General features: G+C 44.8%; 1 protein-coding gene across 11 annotated transcripts in view; it reads left to right on the forward strand.

Moving 5' to 3' along the window:
• Positions 1-616: 616 nt before the first annotated feature.
• Positions 617-25,019, forward strand: part of WNK2 (WNK lysine deficient protein kinase 2) — a 94,824-nt gene continuing 70,421 nt past the window's right edge. For 3 of the 11 annotated variants that reach the window (XM_059856028.1, XM_059856033.1, XM_059856035.1), the window contains exon 1: positions 622-1,445. In XM_059856028.1, the coding sequence (XP_059712011.1) occupies positions 741-1,445 (705 nt within the window). In that variant the 5' untranslated portion in view covers positions 622-740. Of the gene's footprint in view, positions 1,446-25,019 lie in introns of all 11 variants that reach the window. The other 8 variants (XM_059856024.1, XM_059856025.1, XM_059856026.1 and 5 more) reach the window with 5 other exon arrangements.

The following is a 25,019-nucleotide window of genomic DNA, read 5'->3' on the forward strand; positions in this document are numbered from 1 at the left end:
GAGCGAGGCAGCCCTCCCATTGTCTGCGGCGGGGAGCGGGCGCCGAGGTCGAGGGGCGGCCGCCCACCCTCTGCAGCCTCATTGGTGGCCGCCGAGCGCCGGTGCCCTAAATGGGCGCTGCCCGGGAGCGCTGCCATTGACAAAAAAAGCGGCGGCGGACGGGGCGCGGCGGGGCTGCTGCAGGGCGCCCGCGGGCAGGGGCGCGGAGCCGCCGGGCGCGGAGCGAGAGGCGCGGCGGGGCCGGCGCTGCGGCGGGGGCGGGCTGCGGCGCAGGGGCGGGCCGAGCCTAGCGGAGCCGCGGAGCCCCGCACCGGCAACGGCTCCCCCGGCTCCTCCGCGCACCCGGGCAGGCGCACGCTCGGCGGAGCCGCCCCTCCTCCGCCGCCCGCCTTCCTCCGCGCATGGCGCTGAGCGCGGCAGCCCCCGGCTCCGCACGTAAGTAACGGCCCCGCCGCGCCTTTGTGCGCGGGCCCGCCGCAGGTGAGGGGCTGCACCGGTCGTCTGGCGCTCTCGGCCGCGCCCCTGCCGGGGACAGGGGGGAGCCCGGTCAGAGCGGCCGCGGCCCGGCCCGGGGGCCCGGCTTGTCGGAGCCCCGGGGCCGGGGAAGGTGCCCGGGGGCCGGGCCGGGCCGTGGCGACGCCTCAGGGCTGCGCTCTGCCCCGCGCAGGTGGCGGCGCGGGCGCGGCTGGCGGTGACTCCCCCGGGCCGGGGCGGCGGCGGGCGCTGAGCCCTCGGCCCGGATGGAAAGTGGTGGTGATGCCAGAGCGGCACCTTGGCGGGGCGGCAGAGGCGGCGGCCGTGGCGGGGTTCCAGCGGTTGCCGAGCCCGGCGCTCCCCCGGCCGCGGAGACCGGCGTGAACATGGATGGGCCCGGCGGCGGGGAGAGCGGGGCGGCCGCCTGCACGGACGCTGCTGCAGCGCCGGCGGCCCCCGCCCCGCTGCCCCGTGGCCCCGGCTCCAGAGACCCCAAGCTGGTCCATCAGCGGTTCCTGCGGAGGAGCGTGGTGGACTCGGACCAGGAGGAGCCCGCCTTCGACCTGCCCGAGGCGGAGCACCAGCGGAGAATCATCTTGCTCCCCAAAACCAGGAGGATAATCGCGGAGCGGGCGAAGGCGGGGCAGGGGGCGGCGGAGGCGGCGGGCCGGGAGGCCGAGTGCTCCGGAGAGCCGCGGGCAACGCCGGCCGCGGGCAGCACCGCGGGCGCCGAGGAGCAGAAGGAGCCAGGCAAGGATGCGGAGCGGAGAGAGGTGCAGGACGCTGCCAAGGACCAGGGCAAGGCTAAGAAAGAGGAGCCCGAGGAGGAGGCTGATATGAAAGCGGTTGCCACCTCGCCGGATGGCAGGTTCCTAAAGTTTGATATTGAACTCGGGCGGGGATCCTTCAAAACGGTCTACAAGGGTCTGGACACGGAGACGTGGGTGGAAGTCGCGTGGTGTGAACTGCAGGTAAGCCTAGCTGATCCTCCTGTGCTTTTTTTTTCTGCCTTATAAGCCGGGAACTAAAGGCACCGTGCTGGTGTCATTCAGAGCAGCTCAGCCATGAGCAGCTCTGAACTAAAGGCACCGTGCTGGTGTCATTCAGAGCAGCTCAGCCATGAGCAGCCTTTATGGTCACCATCGCTTAGAATCCAGTGTCTAACTATAGCGCAATATCCCCATTGGCTCCGGATCCACCACCTTATGTACACTCCTCCCACGCTTAACCCCCTCGGCCCGGCGCCGCTGCCGCCGCGGGGGCCGCTCAGGACCCGCCTGGTACGGCGAAGGTCACGCGTGGCTCCCGCGGCCTGGGGAAGGGCGGAGCGGGGATGCTCGGCCCGACCCCAGCCCCTTCTCGGGGCAGCAGCTCCCGGTTAAAATGACATCGACAGTCAGTAATTTGAGTGCGTTTACAGGGGGAAAATTTCCTTTTGTGTTATGGCTTCATAAAGACTGAGAAGCTGCTCCCCCCGACCTTCCCTCTCCCCTGCCATGAAATTGTCACTGTCCTGTGAATCAAACCTCCTAATATGCCCCGGTGTTTGCCCTTTTTTAGGTACTACGTTTGCAGTACTTTGGTTAGGTCAAAGACTTATCTGTCCAAATACCTTTGAAAAGGTGGATTTTTACATTAAAGTTCTAGATCTTCAGAATGAAGCAGCGTCATCCAGCAATATTTAAAGAGAACGAAGGTTTAGATATGCCGTTACCCTGTTCTTGGTGGATTTTGTAGCCTTTGGTAAAAATCACAGTAATACATGCCTAATTTTTTCTTTTTTTTTTTTTTGTGCTTACAGTGCCTGTTACCTCACTTTTGTTGTCATCCATTGGAATGAGACCTATCTAAGAGAAAAACCTAATACAGAATTAATATTGTTTTATTTTTAGCCTGAGTTACTCTGTAACTTGCTGAAAGGAGGTTTAACTCTTCATTATAATTTGGGATCTTTAAACTTCCATTGGATGGCTGAGCTTTATGGCCTAAAAGAGCATTTGAAACGGATGTGGAAATAACATGTTATTGTACGCCTGAGCTCTTGGTTGTTTATATTTTAATAATGCCCAATCTGTTTGTAAATTACTCCTGGCTGTCTGGGATAGCTGGGGATGGATGTACAGCCACGTCTTTATTCTCTGATGATTTCATTGCACAACATAATCATAATTCACTGAAGCAGTGCTCTCTTAATAAGAATTATGGGGAACGCTTCTCAGTCTTCATAGTCGTACATTCCCCAAGTTTTATCAGACGGGGGTGCAGAATGGGAGACACAGCAGTCAGGCAAGGTATAGAGGGCTGGTGGTGAGGGGCTGAACCCCTCTCTCCTCCGGCCCCGGGGTCCTGGTGGGTTTGTGGGGAAGGGGGCGTCTGGGGGATTGTTAAGGGTGTTTAAAAGAGAGGTGCTGGAGGAAAGCCTGAGGGCAGGCCTGGGCTTTTGTCTGGCTTTTTGCTGGGAACTGAATCCGGAGTGTGTAAGCCTTCTGCTTCAGCAGCCTAAAATCCACGAGGGATGGTGGCTGGGGTGCTGCTGGAGGGCAGGTTGGAAGAGGCTGATGCTGCTCCTGTCAGTCCATGCAGCCCAGGCCAGCCCCATCACTGCCAAGCCATAGAACAGACCCAGAATTCAGCATGATGCCAGGTTTTCTCAGAGTGCTCTAGCAGGGGGATTGACAGAAATGGATTTTCCACGTATTTTCTGTAATGGAGCAGCTTTAATGACCAAAGCCTGCCAAATGTATTGGTGAACACTGCTTGGAAGTGCTAGTCTGGATCATGTACACCTAAGGAAGAGACTGGGAAGGGAAAATTGCAGCGCGAAAGCTTTCTTACTTGGTGAATGGCCTTCATGTTCTTAATTACACTTATTTAGGAATTCTCGTACTGACTTCGTGTGAAGAAATCTGTATAGTGCTCACATTCCCGTTAGTTTTCACTATATGTGCTTCAGCTCAAATTAGATCTTGCTGCTAGATATTTTCAGTTTGATACAGGATTTGCTCTAGGCGTCTAATTGTGGAAAGAAAACTATTGTTTGGCTGCTTTATAGAAATTGGTGTGAATCCCTTGGAGGCAGGGGCTGCTGAGTCTCCTTAAACTCGACTGTGTGCAGTTTTGAGTGATGCCGAAGGTAATGCGAGATGGTATGTGAATTTGGAAGCCAATACTTGAGTCTGGATTGGAAAAGCCTGATTGAATGACAAAAGCCTTTAACGACTACAGGATTAAAGCCTGCCTCTGGACTGGATTTGCACGGAGGAGGCAACGGGAGAAGGTGTGAATGGCTGTGTCGTCTCTTTGAGTTGTAGAATACTCTCGGTTCAGCTGGGGAATTTTAGGGAAAACATTCAGAGGGCGCTGTCAAGTAAATCACTATATTCATGGTTGTTGAGGAGCTTTGTCTTTTTTTTTTTTTAATTTTTTATTGTGAGCTCTGTCATTTGTGTCTGCCCTGATTTGTGGTGTTTCTCTGCGCAAATTTGAAGTTACCTATAGGTGAGTGGAAGCCATCATATCACCATGCTGTTGGAGACAAAATGCCTTCCTCTGCAGCCTCACACCATCAGAACCCAGGCCAAAGCATTTTGTGGAAAAATTGCTGCAACCTGTAGTATTTTTTGTGGACATGCTCTTGTGCTTGTTCCACTTGGAGCGGGGAAATTAAAGTGGATGGCATTGAGGTTCCATGCAGGCATTAATCCTGTCCTGGCTCAGCGGTTTTTCAGCCCGCTTGTGCTGTTGCCTGTGTGTCTTTGTCCATCTGTACAAAGGCCTTGTGAGCCATTCTTGTTCGGTGGCTTTATTTCATTGAAAAGACTGCTTTAGGGTTCAGAACTGAAGTCATAGCTCTGATTAGGGCGGGACCCAAGTACTAATCAAATGATCTGGGCTTTAGACCTGTTTGGAGAGGTGAAAGCTGTAGTTGAATTCTAGCTAGAAAATAAGGCTATTGTTCCTTCATGAAGCTGAAGTGCTAGAGCAGGATTAGTGTGCCCTTGCAGTTTCGGAAGGGTTTGCATTCCAAGAAGCTATAATTAATATTAATTGATGGTGTACAATCGCTGTGTTGTGAGGCTTTGGCATAACAGTATTACAGTGTTGCATTCCTGAGTAGAGTTGGGTCATGAATTTGCCACTCCCCTGCTTGCAAGCCAAATATTCTGTTTAGTTAGATGAATGGTTTTAAAATCCCATCATGTTTCCCCTTGGGAATATATAAGGACTCTGTAAAGAGTCACACCTGGTATTGTGGAATGCAGAGGCCTCATTGTACTTTATGGTTCTTGCTTGGACTGTGAATACCACCACTGTGAGAAGAAAAGAGACAGAGACTACCTGAAAGCTTGAGTCTGGTATTGCTGTCTGCTCACACTAAGTGAACTTGAAGACCAGTTTTGTCTGTTTCCGGTTAATTCTTGTGAATGTGTCTTCTGTTTAAATTCAAACACTTGGATTAGCTGTGTTCTACAGTGTCAGTATGAAAATGTGTGCCTTTATCACTGGTGTTTGTTAGCAGAGCTGTTGCCCTGGCATGGAGAAGCAGGGCAGGGATATGGTAGTGAACTATTAATAGACTGCTTCTCAAATTCAGTAAATGAAATAGAGCCGGGTCAGGCTTCACATTCTGCTTGTGGATCACATAAGACTCCTTTCTTTTGCTTTGAGCACATTGTGACCAAGGCTGGTTGTGTGCCCTTAATTCTGGTGAAACTCTTCATGCTAAGTGTGTGGGTCCAGCTGCCATAAGAAGAAACTACTTCAAATCAGAGCCGGGTGTAAAGGATATTTCTGGTCCCTTTGGTCATCTCATATCCACAGCTGATGGGGGGGTGGAAAAAGTTGATGTTGCAAACTGTCACTGTGGTGATCCTTGCAATTGATATGCAGTCTGACATGAGTGACGTTTACACTGGTGATGTTTTGTGGCTAGGGTGTAAGAGAGGTTTAAGAGTTCGGAGGCAATGGTAATGATGTGCTAAAAGATGCTGGCTACTGGAGTTAATGCATTTTGGTAGTCTGAACGATTAGAGATGCTGCAGAGGTTTGAAAGAGTGTCTCCTGGAAGGTAGGACTGTAAGGGTTGGGTGTGAAAGCATTGCTGAGGAGGGGGGCTCTTGTCTCAGGAGCCCACTGCAGTGGTGCATGTGGGTTCAGTGAGAAAAGAGAAGTTTGGTTTTTAGATTTGCCGTGATGTGGCTGTTGATGGCCAGCAGGAGGACACTTACCTGTGTGTGCATTAAGCTCTGGATTGGGTCTGCTGGCCAGGAGACATAAATATGAGCTAAGTGCTGATGTGTGATGCCTGGGCAGGCCGTAGGTGCAAGGCAAGCGCAGCCAAAGGTGTGTCACACAAGATGTGTGACACTTGGCACTCCTACTGGAAGAGACTCTTTGTTGTGCTGCAACAGGAGGGGCTTGCAGATAGCAGCTGGAGAATATGCAGAAGGGTCATATGGAAGCAGAACTGGTTTGCTTCATGTTTAAGTGTGTGTGTATGTATATATATATATATATATATATATATATATATATATGAATTTATGTTTGGAAATGTATCTTTTCCCTCGAGTGACACTTATGGACAGTATGGGTGCTATCCCAGTGTTGATTTTGATGTGCCTGAAACTGAGATTGGCCAAGAAGGGCAGAAGAGGATTTTCTTTGTCGTGTTGATAAGTCAAGTGGAAGCAACCTTCAGTCCAGTACCTTGCTATTCCTATTTAGCTCTGAAAGGAGGGAGCAGCTCCCTGATCGTGCTTCCCTCCTGCCTCTTGGGAAGCAGAGGTCAGCCATCTGCAGGAGGGGTCACAGCCACCTTCTCCAGCACTGCCTGGCTGCAGCTGCTTCTGCCTGGACTCTACACCCATACAAGAGTACTTGTACATTCTTCTAAACCCAGTTTTTACGTAAACCACAAAATAGAGCCCCTTTTATGTGTGACTGGTCCCTTGCTCTGGAATGGACTGATCTTCAAACCATAAGCAACTCCCTCTATCCCTGATTAAAGTTTCATCATCCCCTGAAGGAATCGGGTCCATATCTCATTCTGGCATTATACTTACCCCAAACAGTGTGCTTGTTGGGAATTTTGTCCATTCAGACTTAGCTGCATAGCTCTGAGAGATTCTTTTCACATGCAAATGCCCATGTCCTGTAAAAGACACTGGGGGTTTGGGACACAGAGTGGATCACAAGTCCTGCTTGTTCTCCCCTGTCCCCTGCCATTACCTGTGTTGTGAATACAAGTTGAGACATGTCACTGAACACCTCTAAGCCTTAGGAAGCACCTTATTTCCCAGCTGGTTGTCTGTCACAATTGGTGAAGCTGGATTGAGTTTCAAATCAGATGGTAAAAAATGTGCACTGAAAACTTTCTGGAGTGACTCTAACATGATGTTCAGATAGTGTTGGGATGGTGATGTCTCCTCGCAATCCCTTAAAGAAATATAAGTAAGCTTATATCTGTACTCATCTTGAATTGTATTTTATAGGAGATGCTCCATCTTGGTCTTAAATGGTCTTACCTGTGCTGTCAGTTCATCATAATCCCCGAAATGCTTTTTTGTGAAAAATTGTACCCACTGGAAAATGATTTTACTGTATAGTGTTAGTACAGAAATAGGGCTGTGTGATATAGTGGTTAAATGTGCAGTGGGAGTAATGAGCAAAATGAAAGACCATTTTCTGGGAATGTCCATCTTGTTTAAACTGTCAACGAAGGAGTAACTGTAGACCTAATACCATCTATTCTTCAGTTTGCTGCAGAGAGCTATAAACCACTTATTCATGAGCTCTAAGGAAAACCAAGGAGAGAAGGTAGGGCCAAGTAACACTGCGGGGAATTCTAACTTGGCCATGTTATGTGAATTCAATCTGATCTTCATTCTTGACCTTCTTAAAGGAAAATTACATGTTCTTAGAATGGCATTTGATCCTGTGATGTATCTCAGCACCACCTTACTAAAGTTAATTTGAGTTTTAGGTATTGGTTAGATTAATATTTTTTTGTAAAAAAAAAAAGTGAAAACCTAAAAGGAAATGAGCATTTTGTTTTGTTACACACCAGTCCTGTTTTGTAATGCTTTTGTGTGAGGGGAGGTTGTACAGTAGCTGGTTGCCAAAGCTATTGATGAATATCTTTTTCTGATTCTGGAAGTCCTGATATAGTTAATCTCTCTCTATTTTTAAGGCCTTTTGTTTTCTCAAAATTCAGAGAATTTGAATGTAACCTGTATGGATGATGGCTGCCTTATTGTTTGTTTGGGGATTTTTTTTTTGTTTGTTTATGTATTTATGTCATTTTGGAGAACTGTCAAGTATATTCGATTAACTTTTTTGCAAAGCATGAGCCTCTAAACTGTGGTTCAGAACTGAGCATGGCAATGTTATATTTTGTATTCCTGAATTAACAGGGCTTGTCTAAAGGCAGTGTCAGTGCATCTCACATGCTTAAACTGCCTAAAACCCAGTCAGACTAAACAGATGGAGAAAGGGTTTTTGTCTTTAGCTGAATGATAAAGTTTGCTCTATATTCTATAAAATAAGGCTTTATTAAAAAGAGCAGATGACAGTTGGTTACCTCATGTATTGAGAACTGAGTACTGATTTTACAGAAGCAGGATTTGATTTTAGCTACACAAATACTATCTGGACCAGGCCCTGCCTCTATCTGCTTCCGAGATGGATATTCCCTTCTCTCGCTAGCGTGTGCTCAAAGGATTAAAGTTGTGGTGTTTATTCCAAATTTTCATACAATAAGCAGCTTTTTCATGTTGCCTTTCCTGATGCTGAACTGCTTCAGTTAGAGGAGCATTTCAGGTGCCCCATTGTGCTGGCCAGAGCTGGTGCAACTGTGGTGCTTGACTGAGCAGAATCAATCCTGCTGTTCAAACAGAATGCTTCAGAATGTGGGGGGGTGGGGGGGGGTAAACACAACATTTCCAGTGGATGTAGCTCTTTGCTGCTGGCCTGTGCAGCGCTCTGCTGAAACACTGGAAACAGGAGTTTTACAAGAGCCAAATATTATCAAAATAGGCTTGTTTTGTTCCAGGCTTTGCTGATTTAATTAAGGAAAACAGGCATGGTTGTTTGCATCTGAACTTGTTTTGTTTCTCTTTCATATCAGTGTATGTTTGGAGAGTTGTAGATAATAAAGCAAGTGTCACACTAATGGAATGGATTTGCTTTTATCTCAGTTATAACACTTATTTTGCTAAGAATGGCAGAATCTTCTGTTTTCAAAGCATGAAATTGCAGGAGCTGTGCCCCTCACTCTTTCCTTAGCTGCCAGGGTAGTAGTTTAAGATGGCTTGGTAAAGGCTTCAATGAGCCTTGCACATGTGAGGGGAGCTGGGAATGAATCTCCCCTCATGGTGTAAGTTCTTTAGTCTAAGTTTGGCCATTGTGGGAGGGAAGATGGGCAGTACCTCTTCCAGTTGTCATGTCAGAGGAGAGTAGGTGTCATCACTCACTCAGCTCTGTCTCTATGTGATGAATGTGCAGTTTGAGGAACAGCTGAAGAGTTAATTTCTGAGTCCCAGCTGTGCTCACACATGGGGGGGGCACATTTCAAGGCTGAAGCCATTTGGGGCATGTGCTGGAGGCTGGAGCTGTTGCAGGCACCTTACCTTGAGGAAAGGCACAGAGCCCTCAGTGTGCTGGCAGCTGAGGACTGGCTGTCAGAGCCCCAGGTGCCTTCAGCAGAGTTCATTTGGGCCCAGGTCAATTTTATGCCTTATTTTTCCAGTCTCATGTTAAATCAGCCGACTGGATAGATTCCCACGTGATACCAGATACTGCTGTGGAGGCACACTGCGGCTTCCTGTAGGCTATAGACAGCTCTGAATCCCTCTCTGAGCAAGAGGATTAAGCTTTCTTTTCAAAGTACAGAAAGAAGAAACTTGTAGCAAAAAACTGGTTAGGAGAGGGAAGTGAAATGTGTCTTTAACTTGCTGGAATAAATGATAATTTTTATGTTTAGGACTTGACAGCTTGAATTTCTGTCCTCACTCATGAGTACTATGCCAGAACCCATTCTCCTGCCATGCAGTAGGTACACAGCATCCCCACAGGAGCTGCTGACATGGAAGGCTTTGATGAGAGGCTAACATCCCTGACCATGAGAAACAGTTAGTGATTAAAAAGTGTGATTAAAATGTGTATCTGTTCACTTGGGTGAATCTATAATGACAAGTTTTTAACCAGTAAAGCTACAAAACTATTAGAGCAATTCTTTCTCTTAAGTAACACTAAAACTTTAAATACAGCTTCATTTACTGAAGCCTGGATATACTTTTTTAGTATATATAAACCATGTTTTTTGTTTGAGGGAAGGAGATAACAAGCTCAGGCCTATGCGCCTGTGGGCTTCAAAGAATGTTTGCTGCTTGGCTGTGTTTTGAGGTTCTTCAGTGTGAAATGAGACACTTGGTGTAAAGAAGCCTGGGTATTCAAAAGTAACTGCCACAAGGAGGGGACTGGGGATTTGATTTTAGCCACACAAATACTATCCAGACTTTTTCTTCCTTTTATTTGTGATGTTGCTCAATAACAACCCCATTTATAACTAACACTGCTGGCGTTGTAGCCATGTTGGGAGGGAATCTCTCAGCATGGAGCTGCTGATGGAGAGGGCCTGGAATGGGAAGATCTGTGCCTGGGGAAGTTGGCTTTGTCCAAGCAGGACACATGAAAAATACACACTTTACAAACTTGGGCCCTGAAAATTAAATCCAGTGTTGCTACTGCACCCCACATTCTCTGGGTGTGATAGGTGTGACTGATGCTGGTCTGGCTTTGTTACAGGTTAGGAATTGGTTACAGGGTGTTTCGACAGCCCCTTCCTGCCTGCCTTTGACATTTTTAGAATCACAGAAGGGTTTCGGTTATAAAGGAACTTAAAGACTGTCTCATTTCAGTCCCCTGCCATCGGCTTGGACAATTTGCACTACACCAAGTTGTCCCAAGCTCCATCCAACCTGGCCTTGAACATGTCCAGGGATGGGGCTCTGAGCAACCTGTGTCAGTGCCTCATCACCCTCAGCTGTCTTGTTAGGAAGGCTTTATTAGTAAAATAGATGCTACCTCACAAAAGCTTTCCAGTGGGCTTTTAATAAGCAGTTTAAGTGACTTTTTTTCCTTCTCATTCCTTCTCTTTCCTGTCTTCTGCCACCCCCTAAACGTTAAAAGGACATGATTCTGCTGTTAACACCTTCTACACTGCCACAGGGTATATACACTTATCCTTTTTTCACATTGCTCATTTTTTTTTTAGAGGGGCGTCTTAATAATTGCATGAAGTTATCTCCTATAATTAATCTGATGAGATGCCATTTCACCTGAGAGCCTCCCAGTTGTGCAGGGTGTTTCCTTGGGCACTGCTTTGTGCAGACTTGGGATTATCAGTCAGTGACAGCTGGGACAGCATCTGGTGGTCTGAATATCCTGATGAACCTGAGAGAGAAATCAGAATTTGCAGAGAAACAAAGGAAAATAGGGTGGCACCTAGTGAGACAAGATACAAAGGCAATTTATAACATCTTGTGCAATAATTGTTTCTGATTCTTAGCAGTGACTGATAGTTGTTATCTTTCTGCCTGCTTTGTTGATGCTTTGGTACTGCAGTTCTGCTCCTGCAAGTAGCTGGAAGTGCTTTTTTAAAAAACAAGGCTCCATATATATGCTGTGCGTTTTTGCAGGCTTTATCCTGTTTGCAGTATCTCCGAGTTTTAGAATTGAAATTGTAATTTATGATTTCTGTTAGAGAAAGAAGTCATTAAAACATTTCCACAAAGCTAATTTTTGAGTACAAAAAGAGATAATAATGTAATGTTTTGTGAACTGTGACCTTTGTGCCTTGAAAGATGTATAGGGTATATTTCCTAATGGATTTCTGACAGCAGGGTAACTAATGAAATTCTCTGGCAGTGGAGTCCTTGGTGCGTAATTTAAATAAATTTTACATTAAATAAATTTTAAATAAAATCTCATCCAGTGCCACCCCCTGCCAAGGGCAGGGACACCTTCCACTGTCCCAGGGTGCTCCAAGCCCTGTCCAGCCTGGCCTTGGGCACTGCCAGGGATCCAGGGGCAGCCCCAGCTGCTCTGGGCAGCCTGTGCCAGGGCCTGCCCACCCTGACAGGGAAGAATTTGTCCCATAAAAGAATTCTTGCTCTTCATGAGTTTGTTAAGTTGATGCAAGATAACAAACTTCCAGTAGTTTTGTATGTATTTTTCTTGGAGGATCCTTCACTAATCTATAATCTGTGACACAGCAAAGTGCTTAATTGTGTGACTAAAAAAAAATGGATGGACTTGTTTAACTGGAAGATCTTGCACATGCTGGAATTAACTAATGTTAATTAGTCTTAGAGGCCTAAGTCAGATGAATAGTTAGTCATGAAAGCCTGTTCACCTGTTTTTAAGGTGCTCAGTTAAAAAAAAAAAAGTTAAAAAAGAAACACACAGTTTCTAAGGTGCTCCTGTACTGAAGTTTTAACCCCCCTGAGCCTGGGTTTGTACATGTTTCAATAAGCATTCTGTCTAGTCTGTTCTTTTAGGATATGACATATTTTGAAATGTGGTAATAGTCACAGAGCAGAAGCTCTTATTCTTAGATTGCCCAAAATTCCCATGTAAATTTACCTGCTTTAAAAATAATTGCATGCACTGGTTGTGCTGGCATGATCAAAGTGATCACACAATTGTTTTTAGTTGATGAAAGGCATGAAAAGCCACACTGTAGCTGTGTAGAGCATGCAGCAGTGTGTGAGCCTGGACTGGGGCTTTAATCCCCCACAGGGGAAATCTCAGTGCAAAATCAGCATGTTCACAAATACTTGTATTTTTATAAAATAGATATAGTTGGTGGTTCTGGGGTGTAACTTCTCCTTAAGCTTAGCTATGGAGATGAAAGTACAGGTTCAAATGCTTCCTTTGCTTTTCAGAGAATATTCTGGTAATTCTGCCTTTCTTTATGAAGCTGATTTAAGGAACATTGTAGCTGCTCTCTGGCTTTATTTTTTAGTGTTGCACCTTGTTTAATAGCTAATGTGGCGTAAATGTGGGAGCAGCACTGCAAGTGGAGGTGGAATCCCCAAAAAGATGTCTGTGGAGTGATTTGACTTGATTTAGGTTGCTTTGGTCTCACTGTTGAATTGCTGTTTTCTTCCATATTCATGGCAAGCATTTGCCCTTTGTATTCTTGGGCTTTGCTTAAGGCTTGTCCCTAAGAAGTATGTGAGCATTACTTTAAAAGACCACACAGATATGTGGAATAATTACCATAATAAAGGGTTTGGACAGGTGACATAAATACAAGAATCTAAATTTGTCAGTGTCCTTCTGAATTTAAGAACTAGTAAATGAGATTATGGCAATGAGGATTATTCTTTGTTAAAAGGTGTTTTGAAGCATACGGCGTTGAAAATTAATTGCAGTACATGGCATTCGTAATAGAATAGGTAATGTGCTTCTGGTAGGTTGAATGATTAAAAAAAAAAAACCCAAATCTTCTTTAGCTTGTGAGTTCTCAGGTGCTTTCTTTTAAAAGTGCCTAGATGGACTGTGAACTGGTTAGGTAGTTCTGCCTAAGGCTTTTACAAACATCTGGAAGTGTCTTTATTCTGCAACTGAGAAATCAGCCTTCCCTTGAGTGTTGTGTGTGAGACATTGCTAACATTCACTGTCATACTCTAAGGTGCTAGGAAGTTAAGAAATTTGGGGTTTAAAATGGAATTGCAGTTCCAATGAAGGCTGTGCTAAACCTCTTGTTTCATTGCAGTCAATAAATTTTTCATGACAGTTCTGATTTTGAAAGCTTCTGAAAACAAAGCTTTAAAATATTTTAAGTGAATCATTTCATGACTCACAAGTTTTTTTCCCATCTTGAAAATGTCTGGGCTTTTGTATGATATGGTAATACATGTCTAGATCTTGATGTTTTATTGTTATCACTTTTGTGATATTGAAACCATTGACTTTCATGAAAATCAGCTGGATCTGATGGCAAGACTAATTCAGCCTCCTGCTGCAAAAAGTCCTTTGCTGAATCCCTCTGAGCATCCTCTTGTAATAGATCTAGAATTTAACTACAGCTACTTAGAACCTCTTAGAGCTCCGACTGGTACATTTTTAATCTTGTAGACTAACATAATCTACAAGAGCTGGAATATTTAGTGTATTTTTAATCTTGTAGACTAAAATAGGGATACCAAATGGGTATCCCTATTATAAAGGGATTCCAGCTGATATCACAGAAATTATTTTAAAGTATTTTACCTGAATTTTGGCCTTGCAGACTAAAAAAACATGTTCTGGTAAAAGAATGCTATTTGCAGTAGATAATATTCTGTTTGTTTTGAGTGTGCTAACACAAACAGTGTGGTCTCTGAGAACTTTCTCATCTAAAACTCTCACCAAGCTTTTTTCCAGACGAAAGGCTTGGCTTGGCATAGAGTGATGCTGCTGATGAATAGCCAGGGAGGCTGCCCACTGCTCCAGTTCTTCACACTGCAGCAGAGAAATCTCACAGATTATTTCTATAATCAGGCTAATTGAAAGAGTGGAAAGGGTAAGGAGAATTTTTCTGGATTTAGAGTTAAGGGAGAGTGAGAAGGATTGATGTGGCCTGTGCTGTGTGTTGATAGCCAGGAGTGCATGCTGGGGGCCAGTGCCTGCAACGCTCTTTTAATAACATGTTTTTTCACATGTATATTATTAGAGGGGGAATTAATATGTTTTTGTCCCATGGAAATCTCTAGTAAGAAAGGGGTGTGATAAGAAAAGTCTCTTCAACCAGCCTTGTCTCAGTTTTGAGGGGAGAAAACTCTCTGACTCTCACTTGAGTTTCTCCTGCTCTAGGAAAGGTAATGGGAATTAAAATAGAAACTACCCTGGCATAGTTCAGTTTTTTCCTTTTCATGTTAATTAGGTAAGGGCGTTTATTTTTCACCTTGTATTTCCTGGTTCCTTTCAGAAGCTGTGGATTGGGACTGGTCTGTTACCTTTATCACCTGCATAGTGGAAAGTTGGAAATACTGAATCCTTTTCCAGGCCAAGCCCACATGATTTTTAGAAGAAATTCGTTGTGTGTGTTTATTAAGTTGCAAAATGTTATTTTCAGGTGAAATATTTTAATATTGTGGTGCCTGTTCTTGGTGTTTGGTGCTTGTAGGGCTCCAGGTGTGTCATAGCAAAACCAAGGATTCCCCTTGCTTACCCACAGGGTGCCCATCTGGGAAGTTTGTCAATTGAATCATAGCCCAAACCTCTGTTGACATATTTGTTTCCTATCCTATTTTCTTCTGTGTCATTTGAAACTATTTTTATTCAGGGTAATGTTCTGGAGAACTTACTGTGTAGTTAATAGATTTTTTTAAAAATGAAAAACTGACTCAAAATGTCTCATTGGGAATGAAGGGTCATCACAGAGCTTTTAATTTGATATCCAACCAAGCAGCCGTGGTGTTTAATCTGTCCTTGGAACAGCAGCCAACATATAAAAGCCACAATAAGAAAATTATTAGTTATAGCCTCCTCTCAGTTTAATGGGACGTCCTCTAAACTAACCTGTATGGGCCTGTGATGGCTTCCTTTAAATGTGGTTTAGTTTTATTCTCTAAGTTTTTAATAAATAACGAGAAGCTGTCTGGGCTTTATGGGATAACTCATTGTGCTTCATCTGTTTATTTCCAGATAATTGTTCTTTGCAATGGGTTTCCCTATTGTAAGGGATTTCAGTTACTAATGACACAGAAAATATTTATTTATTTTGAACAGACCTATTCCTTTAATTTCTTCAAAGTCCTATTTTAAGTTAGTTAAGCTCTGCTGAGTTACTTAAGAGGTATTTTTTGTTCTGGATTTAAGTGCACACCTATTTTTTTGGAAGAGATTGTTTATATTCTCTCTGTCTGTCTTGCATAATTTTTTAGGTTGAAGTATTCCTGAATTTCTTTCTCAAGAGCCTGCAAATTAAATTGAGTGAGGAAGTTTTTTCTTCACTTTACATAACAATTTAAATAAAATATTGCATGTCAAATCAAGCTTTTAGTATAATGAATGCAAGGTGCACCATAAGACTTGGTTGTGCCATGTAATACTCTGCTGTTAATGAAAGATCTTCTGTCTGAAGTTAAAAATATGGAAAAAAATCAAGCAGATTCTTCTGTGACAGAGAGTAGTTCTCAGCTGCTGCTGAGAAATTGAAGCTATCTTCTGAGGAATGTATTCAGATATCTTCTTTTATCATCAGAAATGGAACTTGGACAGAGATGGCTGCAGGTGTGTCTCCCTGTGTGGCCTCTGCATCTCCCTGTTCTCCCTGTACAGGGTGGGCTGGGGCATCTCCATGGGACCAGGCTGTGTCTGTAGGGCAGCAGCTCGGGGAGAGCGGTCTGGCCAAGCAGAGGTCATGGGGCAGAGCAGGAAGGCAAGGATTCATTGGGTTACCTGCTGTGAAATCTCTTTAGCAAGACCAGTGTGGGTATTTTGGGGGTGGAAGATAAACTGTGATGGGATCAGTGGGTGGTGATGATGGCCGTGAGGCTCCTGGGGGCCCTGTGGGCACTGCCCTCCTGTTCTGTTAACTGGCATGTGCAAACAGAATCAGACACATTAGGGTGGGAAAAGATCTCTTAAGACCATCAAGTTCAGCCATCCCCAGCAGCACCACCATGTACACCACTAGACCATGTCCCAAAGTGCCAAATCCATGCATTTTCTGGATACTTCTAGGGATGGTGACTCTACCACTGTGCTGGGCAGCCTGTGCTGGGGCTGAACAGCAATTTCTGTGAAGAATTTTTTCCTAATATTCAACCTGACCCTCCCTTAGTGCAGCCTTAGGCCATCTCCTCTTGTCCTATCTCATTTGTTGCTGCATAACTTGCTGCGTGAGTAACTTGAGCTGTTTGGAAACTGGGAATTGTAACAGAGCCTCGTGTAAAGCAGGGCTGCAGGTCAGTCTGCCATTAGGGCCTTTTCTTTCCATGCACAAGTTGTTCTTGCACAGGCTGTTGCTTGATTGCCTGTGCTATGGAGGACGAGAAGGATTCATAGGAGAGAGTTCCTAATGTTCCTTCCTCTCTAAACTGCTGTGAATGCACATGGGGCAATGCAGTGCAAGCTGGTCATGGAGAACTCTGTCCATATGCAGAGGCACAGTTACACAACGTGGGCATGAGGAACAAGAGCTGTTGTCTGCAGTGAAACTGTGAGTGGTGGAGACCAGTGAGCTTGGCATTCCACACCAACACACAGGGCAAAGGGAATGGGATTGTTGCAGACACTGATTGGTCTGCTTGATCTCAAATGTTTGCCTAGTGTTCGCTACTGTTTGGACACAGCAGAGGGGAAAATGCAGCTCAGGAAAGAGTTAATCAAGGTCTTAAGATGAGTGAGCCCTGCTTGTTCTGCATCTGTCTTGTTGGGCATGCCAGGGCTTTCTGCCCAGCTGGTTTCTCATGGGCAGGTTATCCTTGGGACTCTGCAGTAGCCTGGAACCTGACACACCCCCAGCTGGTGTCAGGTTGAATTTGGCTACTGCTGGAAATCATGTTGCACTGCTTGGCTCTTTGGGTTTGGGCTTTTTTTTCTGGGAGGTAAATAATAAAGTAACGTCAGTGCAGCAGAAAATTGGGATGGCACTCCAAGTGTTTTACCCGGGAAGATAAGGGAAATCAATGGATGCTTGCAAGAAGGGTGACTCAGGATGACTGAGGGAGGGGAGGAGGGAGGAATTGGGATGTATTGGAATGGATGGTTATGGAAAGGGACAAGCTCACAGTTCAGGAGCTGCCGGCAATATGCAGTCAGAGCAGGGAAGCCTTCTTATTTCCCTCTCTCTTATTCCCCCCCTTCTCCTGGTTCCTTCACCTAAGTAGAGCTGGCTTGAATCTTCAGTGTGAGGTGGGGCTTGGAGGATTTTGTCCCTTTGGGTAGGATTTTGCCTGAATTACTCTTTCTCCTTTTGCATTACATTTGCAGTGAGTTGTGAAGAAAGTCCTTGCCCTTTCTCTGCCTTCCAGGTGGGATGCAGGATCAGTGCTGCTCTTTGGCTGCTGCTCTGAGCAGCACCTTTTGTGTCTGCCTGGCCACCTGCCTTGCCATGGTGGGCAGTGACAGCAGGTACCACCTGCATAGAGCAGTGACGTGGGGGGAGATGTACACAGGTGGGCTGGCCCAGGTGGCTTGCATGTGAACACAGTTGCTGGGAGAGGAGGTTGCAGAACCTCCTCTGAGGTGTTGCTTTAGGAGGGATGTATTTAATTGGGATGTATGAACCTCTTCAGGCCGTTGTGAAAAGCTGTTTCTGTTGAAAGATTAATATCCCAAATGCTGCAGTGCCTGTTGCCTTTGCTGGATTTTTCTTCTAACTGGAGTGCCTTGTCCCATGGCTCTAAGGCAGACCAAGTGCACCAAGACCCAAAAGGTTTTACAGAAAATGAGTTAGTGCTGTATTGTGTACCTGGTCCCAGAGGTAAACTAAACCTATGGCTCAAAGTCTGAGCACTCACATTAACCTCAGCTGGTACTGAGTGTTGCAATGCAATGCAATGTCTGCTTTTCAGATTCATTTTAACTAAGAATCTGTTGAACACCTGCTGGGGCTCTCCTCTTCCCAAAAGCAGGGACATGTATCAGTAGGGGAGTTGTGAACCATGGACTCTGCTCTCAGATGATGTTCCCCAACCTTGCTGTACAAAATGTTGGGCGCTTCTCTTGGATAACTGGCCACAGGCTACTGGTGCAAACCACTGCCTGCATATCACTTCAAGAAAGATGTGGAACTGGTCCTTCAGAATCCAGCACATGGTTATGACAGCACAGAGAGATCTCAGGTATGTGGCTGATAGTGAGAGGTGGTTTGTCCTTTTGGAGAATAGTATCTGATAAACAACCCAAACACTTTCTTAAAGGAGGACTTCAGTGAATGAGTCTTTCTGGCCACCATGTACAGGCAAGTAATTAATGGGCTCAAAATGAAACCGAGGACATGTAGGTTAGAGAACAGGGAGACCTTTCTAACTAAGAGTAGTTAGGCATTGACAAATATTCCTTAGGCAGGCTCACTGGAGCTGTGTGCAGGTCTGTCAGGAATCGTGTAAAAATCATTGCTCCTATTTTGCAGCAAGGAAGCCGACGTGATATTTCCTGGTGACTTCCAGATCGCTTGCTCCAATTCTCTTACTCTGTCCTGTGGCATTGGTCACACACTCAGTGTCACAAGGTTTGCACTGACATTGATATGGTCAGTCCTGTAAGCACTGTTATTTCAGCCAGCAGACAGGTATTATAAGTTTGGATTAGTTTGGTAAGGAGCCAGCCTGAACTGAGATGTTGGCAAGTTCTGTTTGCATTTCATAAACAGTGGGCTGAACTGCTTTGAGATTGTGTTAAGGCTTATGGTGCACAACTGCAAATAACAGCCAGTCACCAAAAATCGTCCCTGCTCTGCTGCAGAGGAATCAAGCACCCAGGAGCAACAGGGACTTGTCTGGGTGCAGGGAGTGCCCTGACAGTTGTCTTTAAAACAGAGGAACATATCACGAAGGGCCACCAGAGTGAGTCAGTGAAAGAAGAACCTTGCTTCTAAAACAAGGCTGGACCTCAGCTCAGTTAGCCTGGCAAGCCAAGAGGTCTGTAATAACTGTAGAAAGGCAAAGGTGGGGAAAAGGTACTGTAAGGAAGCAAAATGTGAAGGCTAGAGGATGAAGTTGGCTTGGGAATGACTGGCTTTGAGCCAACTAAACAAGGAGGAGTAAAGGTTTAGCACAGCTTTGCTTTAGCAGTGACCTGACAAGAAGTCTAATTGTTTTAATATGAAGGTTCCTAAATTTAGAAACTAAAATTGATTATCTGGCATGTTCTGCACTTGACTTTGTTCTCATGCAAGAGGCTTCCACAAGAAGAAGCTTTCTTCTAAGATCTTGTGCTACTGGTTGTCTCTTTTTTCAAATGTCAGGAGCATATTGTCAAAATTTTTAGATTTCATCCAACACCTTGTGGAAACTTCAGAAAGAGAATGATTAACACACCCCGCCGCACTTTATTTGTAAATATATTAAGTGCTCATATTGCTTCTGAATTGCAAGTTTTTGCTTTTTTTTTTTAAATCTGTATTATCCTGAAGTTATGTCTGGTTTGCTCCTGCAGGAATCCTTGAGTTTTGAATGTACTGGTAAACACAAAGATTTCTCTTTTCCAGAGAGTGCTTCCTATTTAAAAAGAAACAGGGCAAACGGCTCTTTTTCTGCTGATGAGCCTTGGTGCCTCTAAGGTTGTGCGTTTACACTTTTGTTTATAGGTTTGATTTTTGTTGGGAGTTGTTGGTGATGGCTGGAGGCTCAGAATCAGAAAAATCACCCAAGCATCTGATGCCAGTGGAGCCTTGAACTTGAGAGCAGAGATAAACTGATGTGGCCTGATTAAAAGTGGTTTATCCAGCACTGGAGGATTGGACTGGTTTTAAGCAAAATGTTGCTCTGCACAGGGAAGAGTGTGTGACTTGCTCAGTGTGCAGAGATGGTCACGGAGCCTCAGAGCAAGGAGGGCAGCATTGATGCCTGGCCCTGGCTCTTGGGGTCTTGCCATTCCTCTGGGATTCCTGCCCAAAGTGATGGGGTCATATGTGAACTAATATTGTCATCCTTACTTTATCAACCTTCCTTGTTAGAACTGTGGATGTTATGGTAGGGTGTTCCCAGTAGATGTTGATGTTTCCTGCTGCCTTTCTGATCTTGTTTTGAATAGCCTACTAGTGCTGATTCTTTTTCCTTTTTTTCCTTAATGACAGGGTTGAAAAAAGGTTTTCAACCAGTGTTTCTATGACTTAATTTGCAAGAGTACCTGGACAGCATACAGAATCCTGCAGAATGAAGGAACCTTATCTTGATATCTTCTAGAAATGCTGTGTCTGGGAGCATTTGCCAAGGTCACTGTTTGTAAGAATACAGTCTCCCCAAGGATGCTCTATCAGGTGTCTTGCTACCTTCTTCTCAGCATAATCTGAAGGTGTCGAGCTAGTGCTAGTACTGTCACAGCATATATGGTGGGGTTTGGTCATAGCAGAGGAAAAATGCAGCACATAATCTCAAAAGCAGTGAAATGTTAATGTGTCATTTTTGGCTGATGCTAAAACACTGAGGTTAATGCTTACTTTTCCACAAAACCTCATATCATGAGAGTAGGTCTGTTCCTGGCTCAGTGTGTATTTAGTGAAGTAACCAAGTAGGTAGACTAGGAGAAATTGTTGGTTATTAACTTAAGGTTGGTAAAGAGGGACAGTAATAACAAAAGAAGAACTAATCTGATTTGTTGTAGTGGTAAATCAGCTCTAAATTCGTTACTGTAGAATGCATATGTTGAAGGGTTTTTTTTGTGAAATAATAACACTTTATTGGAAAGATTATTAAATTATTACTGTTTTTACTAGGCATTATTTTAACATACAGTATAGTTTCTATAAGGACACAGAATGAGTGTGTGTTTGCCCTCCTCCCTTTCTGTTACAGTAATATAATTGCTTTTCTTTCTTCTTGGTATAGCCCAAAATGAAATGGAAATGGTGTTGCTGCTGTGGCCAAGGTTTACAGTTGTGAACCATCTCATCAATCACACCTGCTTTCCTTCCAAATGTTTCCTTTGGCAAGAACATCTGTTGAGGAGAATAGCTTTATTCCCTAGGGCACCATTTTCCATATGCTTCCATTTCAGGATAAAATTAAACCAGTGGACCTTGTCAGTGTTTTTGTAACCAAAAGTGGGTCCTTGTGCTTCTGTTAGTAGAACATGAGCAGTATTATTTAATAATGGCATGAATCACTTCCACTGGTACTCTTCTGGAGAGTAGTGCTGTCTGGCTGTGAGTGGAATTGTTCTTTGGCACATGAAGCAGATGGTGTTTAGTCAGAGAAGTGTTGTATCTGGTGCTGCCTGGCTTACTGACAGGGTAGTGGTTTGTGGAATGAAGAGCTTGGAGGTATGGTAAGCACCAGGAGGAAGAAAACAGGGCTCCTGTATATTTCTTGTGAGGCTACTAGAGCTGTCAAATGGCCAGATTTCCATGGGCATCTCCTCTTGATGAGTCTGTACATTTTGTGCAGGAAATTGAGGGCTCCCTGCATGGTTGGCAGGGATCTGAGATGAGTGGGCAGGCTGTGCTCAGCCCAGCTCTCAGGTGTCGGTGTGTTAATTTATTGTACATGCACAGTCAGTCCAGCCTGCTCTGGGTCATGATGCTCATAGGGTAGGCTCAGGCTGACATCTCTGCCTCTCTGGGGATGGACCTGTGTGGAAGCTGTATGGAGAGGGGCAGCCCAGGTGGGTTCAGGTTGGTGGTCATTTCTCACTGCATCTCTCTCCTCCTGCAGAACTGTGACCTGCCAAAATTAGCATCTGTGGAACCCTTTGTGATCCTGGTGTGGATGTGAAGGGGACACTAAAGCAGCACAGCTTTATCTCTAATAAAGCATTTGTTTGGAAAGGAGTATTGAGGGCCCAGAAATCCATGGCAGCTTTCAGGGAGTGAAGCCCATTGATAGTGTGCGCACATGAGGATAAAGAGTTGCCAAATTGCACAGTGATGTAAAAAACAAACAAATCCCTTTTGTTTAAACTGTGCTTTCTGAACTTTTTCGGTACCTCTCCCCAACTACACATCAGCATGAGCTGTGAAGAAAAGCAAAAACTGCTATTCCTGACTTCAGCTGGACTTTCAGTTGGACTCAAACTGCTGTGTGTGCCTCGTACTTGGGTATAGTCCATGGTAAGCAAGTGTGTTGCCTTGGGTTTTGATGTGCCAGTGAGTTTTAATGATAGCCCTGCCCTCTTATGTAAGCTTTTAAAGCATTTTCATGCCTTGTGCTATTTATCATGGTGTCTTACCTGCATTTCCTCTTCAGTATTCAAAAAGGATATGTTTCCTGCAAGGTCCTATCCTACAACCTTTCTTTTTCCCAGGGTGAGGCAGGTACTGGTGATACATGGTTAATACACTGCTTGCTTTTTTTTCAGACAACGCTGCAGACATCTGTGCTTTCATTTTTCTGTACAAGTACCATTTTCCCCAAGACTGCACAATAACTTGATGACTGATGAAGCCCTTTCATGTACTCACCTGTCACTTATTGTGGGGACTGAGGGAAACACAGTCCCAGGATTTAAATTCCATACAGTGGGTGTCCATTACTGCTGGTAATTAAAAAAGTCTTACTCCAATTGCTTTTTCTCTTTCAGTAGTAATAAGGCTGTTGTTTCACAGTCGGAAAAAGCTTTTATTCTATGCAATCACAGGGACCTCAGAGAGACCAGTCTTTGCAATCATAAATGGCCATATTGATTGGTCTTTATTAATAGAAAAGCCTTCATCCTCTAAGGAGAGATGAAGCACCTAAATTTTGTAAAGTTAAAAAAATAATTACAGAGCCTTTTAAAGTCACATGGAAACTAGGCATAGTTCTCATAGGTGATTTCTCCAAACTTCTAGTCATGTTTTTCATGATGCTGTATTTTGTTTTTTAAAAAGTTTTACTGAGCAAAGAGATCCATCTTCAGAGGAAAAAGGAGTTATTTTTAAAAATAACTTCTTAGCGAAAGTGTGTACCAGTAATGCTATTTATGGATTGATGGATTGAACCGTTTTAAGGTGCATTGAACCCAGTGGTTGTTCAATCCTACATTTCGCTGGCAATGCAATTTTCTTTAAAAAAAACCAAGAAAACAAATCCAAGCAATCAAATTATGTGCTGTTCACTCCAATTAATATGATATCTGTATGCACTACTGTTCTTTTCTTCAAATGTCTAGTTTGAGGAGACTTTAGTCCTTTTATTTACTTAAATTGATAGAGGGCAAATCCTTCTGTTGGGCTATCTCTCTGGGGGTCCGTTCTTCAGTTCCATAGTACCTTATTAGTGTGCCTGAAGTCAAACAGCCAAATGAAAAGGATTTTTTGTTTGCTTTGTGTAGGTGCACGTCAAGGTAGCCAAGAGCAGTGTCATCTATATAGATCACCTCTTAAGGGAGTTGATAAAGTCAGCTTTTGCATTTAATTCCTGACAGCTGAGGAGAGAGAGAAAACAGAGCAGAAGGTTTCCATATGTTTTTCTAACTTGTATTGGGTTTTATGAATGTAGGAAACAGTATGTGATTAAACATACAACAAACCTTTTTTGGCAAATAGTCTCTGTAAACACTATCTTCTTGCACTACTCCATGAAATCTGAGTACGAAGTTCAAACTACCAGGCAGTTCTTTCCCATAACCTAGTTTTCCCATTTGAAAGCCTTTTGAGTATTCTTTAACTATCTGGATCCTGGGCTGTGTCACCAGCCGGTTGAGGGACGTGATTCTCCCCCTCTGGTGGGACCTGGAGCGCTCTGGGGCCTCTACTGGAGAATGGTGTAGAGCTGCTGGAGAGATCCAGAGGAGGCCCTGGAGCTGCTCCATGGCTGGAGCCCCTCTGGAGCCAGGCTGGGAGAGCTGGGGGTGCCCACCTGGAGAGGAGAAGGATCCAGGGAGAGCTCAGAGCCCCTGTCAGGGCCTAAAGGGGCTCCAGGAGAGCTGGAGAGGGACTGGGGACAAGGGATGGAGGGACAGGACACAGAGAATGGCTCCCACTGCCAGAGGGCAGGGATGGATGGGATATGGGAAAGGAATTGTTCCCTGTGATGGTGGTGAGGCTCTGGCACAGGGTGCCCAGAGCAGCTGTGGCTGCCCCTGGATCCCTAGCAGTGTCTGAGGCCAGGGATGGGGCTTGGAGCAGCCTGGGACAGTGGAAAGTGTCCCTGCCTGTGGTTGGGGGAACAAGATGATCCTTAAGGTCCCTTTCAACCTAAATCATTCAGCGATTCTGTTCTTGAAATCTTTCAGAAAATGAAAAGTAGTCTTTCCTGATTATTGTTGCTTTCCATAGAGTCTCTGTCAAATGTTGTTTGTTAAGTACAGTCCATGTAATAATTCTTCCATCACATTGTAAAATCCATACTGCTGTAGGCCACAGATTTTAAATTATGAAACAGCTGTGATCAAAGCTGAACACACCAACTCATAAGGAATGTGTCTGTGCCCACCAGTTTGGAATCTGCAAGTACGAGACATGGGTTGTTTTTGTTGGGTTTTTTTTGCTTATCCAGTTTTCAAATTCTTGTCATGATAGGCTGCAGGGACTCCTATGACTGAGCATCACTCACATTTGTTTAGATTTGGGGCTGCTGACTTTGTTTTCAGAGGTAGTGTCTAGCCAAGATTTCAACTTTCTTGTTTGCATTTGGTAAGGACCATATGAATTAGTATTTTGGGCCTTAGCCAAGGTCATGTGTCCTGTAACATAAGGGGGGCTGTAACAGAATAGTTTCACTGACTTCACGTTACAAAGTACTTCTGTGGCTGTCTGATCGAGCCTCCTGTATGTGCCTTGGTTTGTAAGAGTTTCTTCAGTGAATTTAGTAATCCCTGACACTCTCAGAGAAACTGTTCAGCCTGAACTCCTCAGCATGGACAGTACGGCCCAGTGCTTTGCTGGTTCTCACAGCCCATCCTTA

Source organism: Haemorhous mexicanus, chromosome 11, assembly GCF_027477595.1.
Source record: "Haemorhous mexicanus isolate bHaeMex1 chromosome 11, bHaeMex1.pri, whole genome shotgun sequence".
NCBI lineage: Eukaryota > Metazoa > Chordata > Aves > Passeriformes > Fringillidae > Haemorhous > Haemorhous mexicanus.